At 45.5% G+C, this 9508-nt stretch overlaps 1 protein-coding gene across 1 annotated transcript in view; it reads right to left on the bottom strand.

Moving 5' to 3' along the window:
• LOC124239681 (xanthine dehydrogenase/oxidase-like) overlaps nucleotides 1-9508 on the bottom strand; it is a 14854-nt gene that overhangs the window by 4061 nt on the left and 1285 nt on the right. Inside the window, exons 2-10 of the mRNA XM_046661842.1 lie at nucleotides 9047-9116; nucleotides 8546-8755; nucleotides 7623-7756; nucleotides 7141-7228; nucleotides 5822-5908; nucleotides 2115-2306; nucleotides 1773-1918; nucleotides 896-977; nucleotides 132-335 (exon numbers count right to left, since the gene is read on the bottom strand). Of these exons, the coding sequence (XP_046517798.1) occupies nucleotides 132-335; nucleotides 896-977; nucleotides 1773-1918; nucleotides 2115-2306; nucleotides 5822-5908; nucleotides 7141-7228; nucleotides 7623-7756; nucleotides 8546-8755; nucleotides 9047-9116 (1213 nt within the window). The remainder of the gene's footprint in view (nucleotides 1-131; nucleotides 336-895; nucleotides 978-1772; nucleotides 1919-2114; nucleotides 2307-5821; nucleotides 5909-7140; nucleotides 7229-7622; nucleotides 7757-8545; nucleotides 8756-9046; nucleotides 9117-9508) is intronic.

Raw genomic sequence — 9508 nt, 5'->3', positions numbered from 1 at the left:
TTGGTAACATAAGTGACCTCAGAGATCACCTGGCCAACCTCTTTCCACAGATGAGAAAACTAAGCCAAGAAAGGGAGCAGACTTGCCCAAGGTCACATGTAGATGAGCAGCAGGGCCAGGGCCAGAGCCTAGGCCTGCTTCGGCTTCTGGTATGTCCCACTGCTCAGTTTCACACAGCATCTTCCCTCATACAGACACCGTGGAGTCAGAGAGGACTCCCACAGCCCCAGGCTGCTCACCTGGACCATCTTGGTGTGAAGGCCTTGGCCCATCTCAGTGCCCCCATGGGTCAGCAGCACAGAGCCATCTGTGTACACATGAATCAGGGCTCCTGCCTAAGGGAAGAGAAGGATGTTAGACACAAAATTGGGTAAATTCTAACTCAGCTTGGGTCATAGGACCAAAGGTGCTGGAGCCCAGGAAAAAAAAGAAAACCAGTAGCAACATTTTGGATATAAACCCAGAGAGAAATCAGAGCAGTATAGATCTCATGATTTAATTACATAGCCCTTAAGGAGTTTGCCAAATTTTTTCATATCTCTCTTTCTCTGTCTGTCTCCCATCCTCAGAGGGAAGTAGGTCAAATATCTTTGTCCTCACTCTATAGATGAAGAAATGAGATCAGAAAGACACAGTAACTGCCTTTAGTCCCACAGTCAGGAGGAGTAAGAACTAGAAGTTGACCCCAGATCTCTGAGTCCCATGCTGCTCTCACTGTCCCACGACATATGGGACAAACGAGGATATGCGAGTTCAACTTCCATTTTAACAGCAAAGAGCTCCTCTAGGCAGCTTTGTTATCAGTGACAATGGGCTTCTCCTGCAATACTACAAACAGAGGGGGAAATGGAGCCCCAGTCCAGTGGGGACGGACAAAATCATATAAAGCAATTACCTGATTCAGAAAACTAACTGTGAAGCTTATTCCAAACTTGGTAGGAACTATGCACAATCCTCTCTTTTTCCAACAATTCTCCCTGGAGGAAAAGGAACATTCTCACCATATTTGTGTTTAAATGGACATGTTTTCAATCAACATCTTTCTAAAATTGGAAGAAGACACCCTTGGCACTGCGCATATAGCCCTTGTTATCACTGAGTTGTGCCCCAATTATGGAGATAAAATGAGAAAGAAAGGAATTTGGGTTCTGAGTCCTTCCGTGCAGCTGGAGCAGGGCCCACCCGTGAGAGAACCGGCTTTAAAGTATCATCACTCTTCTTCCCTGAGTGGAATTCGGCTCCAGTCAGAGTGCCCTAGTGACCTTGGACAGTGATTGTCCCAGGGAGGAACTGTGGTTCGCTGATGAGAATGACAACACTTTCACTGTGCTTTGTATTTGGTTTTCTGAGTAACTCAGTGAGGAAGACAGAGCCAGCATAATCATCCCCACTGTGCAGATGGGGGCTCAGGGAGATAGAGTGACTGCCATGGTCACATTCACAGGGTAGTGTCAGAGCTGGCGCATAACTGTGATGTTCTCAGACCTGGGCTGGTGTTCGCTAGAACACGGTGTGCCCGGAAGGCAGACAAATGTGTAAAGATGAGCCACACTGATGGGCTATGATGCTCAGTGCTGTGAGCCCACCTGCCCCAGGCTGAAGCTCATTTCAGGATCTTAAAGAGATGGCTGTGAACAAGGTGGCCATTTCAGCACCTTCGGAAGTTATCCATTAAACTAATAGCTTTGTCTTTGGAGTTGAGCAAAAAGGCTATAGAATAGGAAACCCCAGAGAGCACCAGAACGTCAGACTCCTCCCCGCTCAGCACGTACTTGTTGAACTTGTCAATCTCACTCTTCCGGGCGTGATACTGGGAGCTTGCCAGGCATTCATCCCAGCACCTGGTCAAGGTGAACCCCTCGAGCTTCTGGTTGAAGTGTGTCAGGTCCCCTTCCTTGTACATGTTCTTCCTCCGCACCTTCCCAAGGAGAGAGACACTGAGGCCCAGTCAGTGGCAAGAGATGAGGGGGGCAAATCCTAAAGTCAACCTTCCAGACCCCTCAACAGCCCCTGCTCATCCTCTGCCCCCATAGGAGATGCCCAAGATACAAAGCCACTGTCCCCTCAAAGTAGGCTAATCCACTCTGACTTGTGCCACCATGTTCCCAGCTTACTTCCTCTGCAGGCAGCCCACAGGTCACTGCAACTTCACTCATCCACTGTTCAGCAATGAGCATCCCCTGAGGCCCCCCAAAGCCCCGGAAGGCCGTGTTGGAGGGCAAGTTGGTCTTGCACAGCCGGCCGGTGCCCCGGATGTTGGGGATTTTATAGCAGTTGTCCATGTGGAATAGAGCTCGATCCATTATCTGAAACCAAGAAGAGAAATAGGAGAGAACTGTGCATTGACCTTACTGGCTCCTCAAAAGAGGGATTTCAAGGGCTGCACCCATCCCTGCCTTTCCCAGCCCCACTGTGAACTGCTATTACTCAGGCCCAAATTATTTCTTCCCTGAGATATTGCAAGAGCCTCCTTACTGTGCTCCTGGCCTTCAGTGCCTCCTCCCTCCATCCATGTCTCATACTAAAATCTAAGGTCACATCAGGTCAAGCACTTGCTTAAAAACGACTTATTATCTCCAGAGTAAAGTCCATATATCTTTAAGCATGGAATTCCAGACACTTTTGGACCTTTCCCTGATGTATTTTTTTGATCCTCTTTTCTGACTGCATGTTACTCTCACCTGTAACGCCCCTCCTCACCTGACCCACCTACTCAAATCCTCATTCAGCAACTCCATGGGGAAGCCCTCCCAGACCCTCTAGTGGGAACTGATCACTAGCCTCTACAAAAGAAGGTGACTTTATTAATTTTAAATTAGCTTTTATTCCCACTAAAGTTGTATTAGAAATAGTTTGGAGTCAAACACACCCATAAGTCGTGTTGTGCAAAGCAGCAGCGCCCTCTACTTCCCTTCCATCCGCTCCCCAGAGGCAACCACTCATTCTTCATCAGCTATTTACAGTAACTTCCACATCTCTAAACAATGTGTTTATATTGCTGCTTCTCGTCTTTTACAGTTTTAGACTCTTATATTGTTTCTCCCTGATGGAAAAGGAGAATTTATTTCCTAGCTAACCCCTTTTCCTGTATACACATCAGCTTCCTATCTCCCACATAGTTATGTTTTGATCTGATCAATGGTCAGTTTAATATTATAGTCCTGTAAACATTACTTACAGGTAAGCCATATAATTGTACTGTAATTACTTCTCTTTCTTGAAAACAATTTTCCCCCTTGAGTTAATTTTGTCTTTATTTTTTCATTTCCTTAGTTTTCCATGCACTTGTTACTAAGCCAGCTTAAAGTTTTCCCTGGATCAAAAAATCTGCTCTCAATACATTCAAACATGTTAGATTTTCTATCAGTTCCATCTTTTTGAAGAAATCCTTCCTGAAGCCTTCTGGCCTACTCCAATTTAAATTGGCTGGCCTTGGGATTTTCTGCTCACGTTCATCCCAGGGATTCCTTTTGCCTCTCTCCATACTGAATCTCCTATTCCTAGATCCCATGTCTTCCCCTTTCTCAGTTCTACACTCTCGTTCTGTTGGAGCACATCCTTCCATATCTTCTTTAAAAAGAGTAAGTAGACAGGAACGTTTTTGAGAACTTGCATGTCTGAAATGTCTTTATTCTACTCTAACCCTTAATTAATGATTTGGCTGCATATAGAATTCTAGGTTGGAAATAAGTTTCCCAATTTCCCAGAGTAGTTTGAACACACTTCACTAGTGTGTTGCAGTTCCCCAGTATTGAGAACTCCAATCAATGCCTTTCCAAGTCTTGGAATGAGTTCTGTTTTTTTCTCCCTGAGAATTGTAAAATATTCTTTGTCCCCAGGTTTCTAAAATGTTCACAATGATGTAAACTAGCATAGGTTCATTTTCCTTCATTGTACTACTTGAAGGGCTCTTTTAATCTCAAAATGCGTACTTGTCAGTTTTGGGAAATTTCTTGAATTACTCATTGATAGTTTCCTCCTCTCTCTTTTTTCCGTTCTTTCTTTCTGAAACTTCTATTATTTGGATCTCCTGGATGGGACCTCCAATTATGTTGTATTTTCTCTCCTATTTTTCCACGTTTTCTTTTTTGGGGAGAGCTCCCCAAGTTTCTTTCAACCCTTCTGCTTTCACAGTTTAAATTCACAGGAGTTCATTTTTATTCTCCAAGTGTTCAATTTTTATAGCATGCTGATCTTTCTCTAAGGTGTAATATCTCATCTCTCTGATGAGATAAACGATAGTTTCTATTTGTGTGTTTCATTTTGGATTTAGTTTACGGCCCCACATGTTTCTTTTTGTATCTTTGATTATTTCAGTCTTAGTCATCTTAGGTGGTTTTTGTATGTCTCGCTTTATTCCATTTCTGCTTTCCCTTAGCACTTTCTCAACTTGTCCTTCTATTTCATCTTGTTCTTTTATTATCTGTCTCCCCCACCATTTGTCTTGAGGACAGAAACAATACCATGTTCTTCTTTACATTGCCACCCTAGGCACACAATAAATACTTGCTGGATTGAATTAAAAATCTTGTAAGATCTTTGTACAGACACAAATACTGGATCTTTTTCAACCTGATTTTTCCTGCAGCACCAAGAAGGCAGTACTATAAATGGTGAGACTACTGCAAATGTTTCATTTTTGGAGCAGTTTTTATCCGAGGTCTGAAGTCTGAAGTTTCCTAACTGAGCCAATCAGAGAGCCCCTCGCAGAGAGGAGCTGCACCCAAGTGGGGGGCAATGAAACCCTGCTTGTCCTGAAATGTTTTATTTTACAACAGGAATCTATGTTTATGTAACTAATATGGTTATAAAATTAAGAGTTAAAAAACTTTGAAAAGTAGTACCACCAAGGTAATTTTGTTAATTTTCAAAATTGACAAAAATATATGCCACCACAAGAGTCATACGAGAATGTTCAAAGCAGATTATCCACAAAAGCTGAAAACTGGAAACAACCCAAATGTCAACAGAGTGGTGAATGGAAAATAAAATATGATCTATCCATACAAGGGGATATTCTTCATCAGTAAAAAGGAATGAAGGACTATAAATGCTATGACATGGATGAACCTCAAAAACACTATTCTGAGAAAAAAAGCCAATGCAAAAGACTATATAACGTATGATTCTATTTACACAAACAGACCACACAAAATGAAAATCTATAAGACAGAAAGTAGATTAGTTGTTGTCTGGGTCTGGGGGTTGGGAACAGGAGTGACTGCAAATGGACACAAGACATCATTTTGGCTGATGGAAATGTTCCAAAACTGGATTGTATTAATGGTTGCGTGACTCTAAATTTACTAAAAACCATTAAATTATATACTTCAGACAAGTGAATTTATGGTATGTAAACTACACTTCAATGAAATCATTAAAAAAAGTAAATTGATCAACTCAAATTTTAAATAATGTGTAATGCAGAAAATGACAACGTGCGCCCAACTTAATCTCATCCAATTACTGTTCAGTGTATGTTCTTTCACACATTTTCCCTGCATATCATTATATATACATATTGCTAATATTACATTCATACACATACAAGATCACCATGCTGTACATAAAGTTTTGTAACTAACTTTGCGTGCTTCGCAAGAATAGGAAGGACGAGTTTCTAATCAGAGAAGTAATAGGATCATATCTGTGCTGTGAAGATTAACCAAAGATGGAGAACCCAAGTGGGATCCATTTAGGAGACTACTGCAACAGTAACAGGCAAGAAATGAGGAGGACTGTACTCATATGTGCGAACAAGCTGTAGGGTGTGCCCTTGACCTCCCGGTCACCCCCGGATGCAGGGGCGGGTCCTACTTACAGCCTCAGAGAGATCAAGGGTGTTCCCAGCATTGCTGTAGTGATCCACCTCCAGAGCCACAATCCTCCCCGTCTTCATGAAGCCAACCTGTCAAAAAGGCGAGGGATTTCTCCACAGTCCCCTCCCTCTGCCTATCTCTAATCCTTTCCTCCCACCTACGCTACCTGGAGGAAACAGAAAGAGCAGGACATCGCACCACGAAAACAAGGTGAACTTAACGGGTGGAGAAGAGAGGACCTGACATCTCCCCAGTGGCATACCCCTGGATCCTCACCTCTGGACACCTTCTCCCCAGCCTCCTCCTTCTTTCTACCTACTCCTGGCTTCTGGTTCTACCAGAGAGAGTGAGAAGGTAGAAAAGGGGATGCTGGTCATGAAAGGGCAGGGAGCAGGGCTGGGAAGAGAAACGAGGAAAGATGCTGGAGGCTCCCCTCACAGCTTTTGGCCAGCAAACAATGAAAGTAACACTTTGCACGAGGATGAATGTGTTTTCACACCCCCGACCTTATGTAAACATCAAGACAAACCCAAGAGGCCATTTCATAAGTGAGGAAATGGACCCCAAAAGAACATGGTACTTTCTTCAAATCCACTAAAATTTGGGAATGAGAGAAATACAATCCATTTTGGGGAGTTAAATTATGAAATAAAGGCAGAGGAGATCAAAGGGGAGATTTTCAAAGCCAGCTCGTCAAGAGAGAGGGCTCCCAGGTTTATAGAGCTACAGGGGACCTGTAAGGTTATACTGGTGTGAACAGAGAAGGGGTACATGGTCAGAACAGGAACTGGTCATCCACAAAAGCCCAGAAAAGGGACTGTCCCACAGGGAAATTGGGCAGTGCCCAGCCACACACGGTCTGGCAGGGCAGATGCCCACCCCAACAATGTGTGCCTGTCCGGGCCCCTGGGAAGTATTATTCCTCATTGTAAATTACCAAGCGGTCATTCTGATTTTTACATCAGACTGTCAACACACTAACATTATGTCATCCTGCAGGATGGATTAGCCCCAGGTCTGCAGAAAAATCAGGTTTCTGAGCCTGAGGGGAATAAGACCAGATGTGAACCACAGCAAACTCACAAAAGTGATGAACGCCACCCTGTGACGTTGCTTGGGAGATGGCCCGCCCACTTCCCCCAGCATCACCCCTGGAAGCTGCTGTTGGCTGGTTTGAATTTCTCTCATCGCTATTTCTTCTTTGAACTTGTACAGATAGTCATGAAAAAACTCAGAGTATATCCCAGAATCCCTGGATCTTCATCCTCACTTCCAACGAGATGACATTGCCCACCCTGGCACAGCCCCCCCCATCTAGAACCTTGTATCTGGCCAAGAAAGGATGTCTGCCGCCGGTTATCAGCATGTCCTCATCACGATCCAGCATGCAGCGCACAGGGCAGCCGGTCCTGAGGGAGGCATCAGAGGGTGAGAAACCTGGAAGTCTCTACAACAGCCCAGCCAGGTGATTTTCGGGGATGAAAACAGTAAGGAAACCTTTTGCCACCTAGCTCGCAGAACAGACCCACACTGGGCTGCTCTGCTGTCTAGACGCGGTGCTGTACAAGGTGAGGATAAGAGGATGGGAGGTGTGTCCTTGCCCTTGGAGCCCTCACAGCCAGGTTGGGAAGATAAGACATGGACATATGCATCAGAACATAAAGAACCAGGCGATGCTTCCCTCACTCTTATATCCAAGAATTCTAAAAACAGAGAGCTGTGAAAATGCAAAGCAAGGGGAATCAACTTCCCAAACGGGGAAACCCAAAAGCCTTCCTGGCAGAGTCCACTGGGAGAACTCACTTGTATGCAGCCAGGGCCACTGCCGTGGACACCACGGTGCTCCGGGTCTCCTTCCCTCCAAAGCCTCCTCCAAGTCGCTTCACTCGGACCAAAATTCGATTTGCTGGAACCCCCAACACTTTTGCAGCAAAGGCCTGGGGACAAAAGAAAAAGCCCTCACACTGAATGCATCATCTCGCCCTACTGCAGGCCTGACCCAGAGGCTCCCTCATGTGCACAGGCCTGACTACCGCTGTGAAGTCTGAAATTCCCTGATTGGGGGATCCCCTCCCCTCCCAGTGCAGCCCTCGGGGAGTGGTGCTGGGGTGCGGCACTCATCAGTCACTGCAGTCTAAATTCAGATACTTGAGATAACCAGAGGGGCAAGCAGCTGGTCACAGCACACTTTCAGAGGCAAAACTCATTCCAATTGGCCAGGAGCTGGTGGGTCATGAGAGCAGGACCAGTTGCCAAGAATGCTGGCAACCACTGTCGCATCATAGGCAGTAGAGAAATGGGGAGTGTTTCCTCTGCCGAAATTTATTTAAGCTGCTGCAGATAATTTAGTGGTCCCTGTGGCTACTACTTAGCCCAACACCTTCATTTACAGAGGAGGAGACTGAGGCCAGACAGGATTTGACCAAAGCCATGTAGCACTGGAATGATAGTCGCTAACACTAACTAGGCTATATACAAATATTAAAACTCATCTAATCATTACAACAACCCTTCCAAGCCCCAAGTTATAGATGAGAAAGTTTATGTAACAAGCTCAGTGACACCAGCTTGTTGGTGACAGGGTCTGGCTCCAGGACCACTAACCCAAATCTCATTCTGGACCAGCCTAGGTCTGCCTCTTCACATTTCCACATTGCCGCTCCTGATCTGCCAGGAGCTCCCTGGAGCCCTCCCCAGGCCCTTGAGCAGACCCATGGGTCACCTACTTGGGTCTTCATGGTGTTCTGTGTAGACACAAAGAGCTCCATCTCCCCTGCCTCGCCTTTCGGGACGGCGATGGTGCAGTGAGTCTCCAGGTAGAAGTGCTCTTGGCCACCAATGTAAAACTCACCTGGGGAAGCAATATGACTCCCAAGTGAGTCCTGGTTGCACAGGAGGTGAGTTTGCTTAAGGAGAGAGTGTACTTGCCAAGTGCCCTATGCAGGAACCAATGGCTCACAGGTAACCTCTAGGTTCCCCAACTGGGACGGCAAAGGCTCTAATGTCTTAGCTATCTGGGAGCTGAACCCCTACCCCGACAGAGAAACTAGGATGACATTGAAATGAATCAGGCATGAAGCTCTCTTCTCACTACAGCCAATGGAAATCAAAGATTTTAAAACTATACTCATAAAATGTTGGAAAAGGTAAAAAACACGAATTAATAGATGTGACTGAAAATATCTTCCATAACTGAAGGTATCGGGCCTGATGGAGAATTGACTTACTAGTGACTTAGTGATACACCAAACCAATGTGGAAGACAATTCCACAAGGAGTCTGATCAGCAGCCTTGTCCTGGGGTGAGAGCAATGGACCCCATTTACACTGAGGAGGGTCGTGGAGGAGGGGAGGGGGAGCACCAGTCTTCAGGCTGATGGGGAGGGCAAGGAGTCTGTGTGGTTAGAGGCCTGGCAGACCCAAGGGCGGCCAGGCATCTATGGCCGTTATCTTCCCCAGACAGTCTTCCAGATCCCACACACTCTCATCTCTCGAGAATCACTGAGATATATCCAGCCTCGAGTCAGGGGAGCGGAGATTAAGATGACTGAAATTCTTCCCCAGCCAACTGTCTCCTACTTTGTTATAAAGATCAGAGGACCTCTTCTGTTAGGAAATGATAGGAAAGCACTTCCCTGCCCCAGGACTCAAGGGACAGCTCTTGAATTTCATTCCCAAACCAGGGCCAC

The sequence above is a fragment of the Equus quagga genome, chromosome 5 (assembly GCF_021613505.1).
Source record: "Equus quagga isolate Etosha38 chromosome 5, UCLA_HA_Equagga_1.0, whole genome shotgun sequence".
Lineage (NCBI taxonomy): Eukaryota > Metazoa > Chordata > Mammalia > Perissodactyla > Equidae > Equus > Equus quagga.
This window is presented reverse-complemented; position numbering and strand designations above follow the sequence as displayed.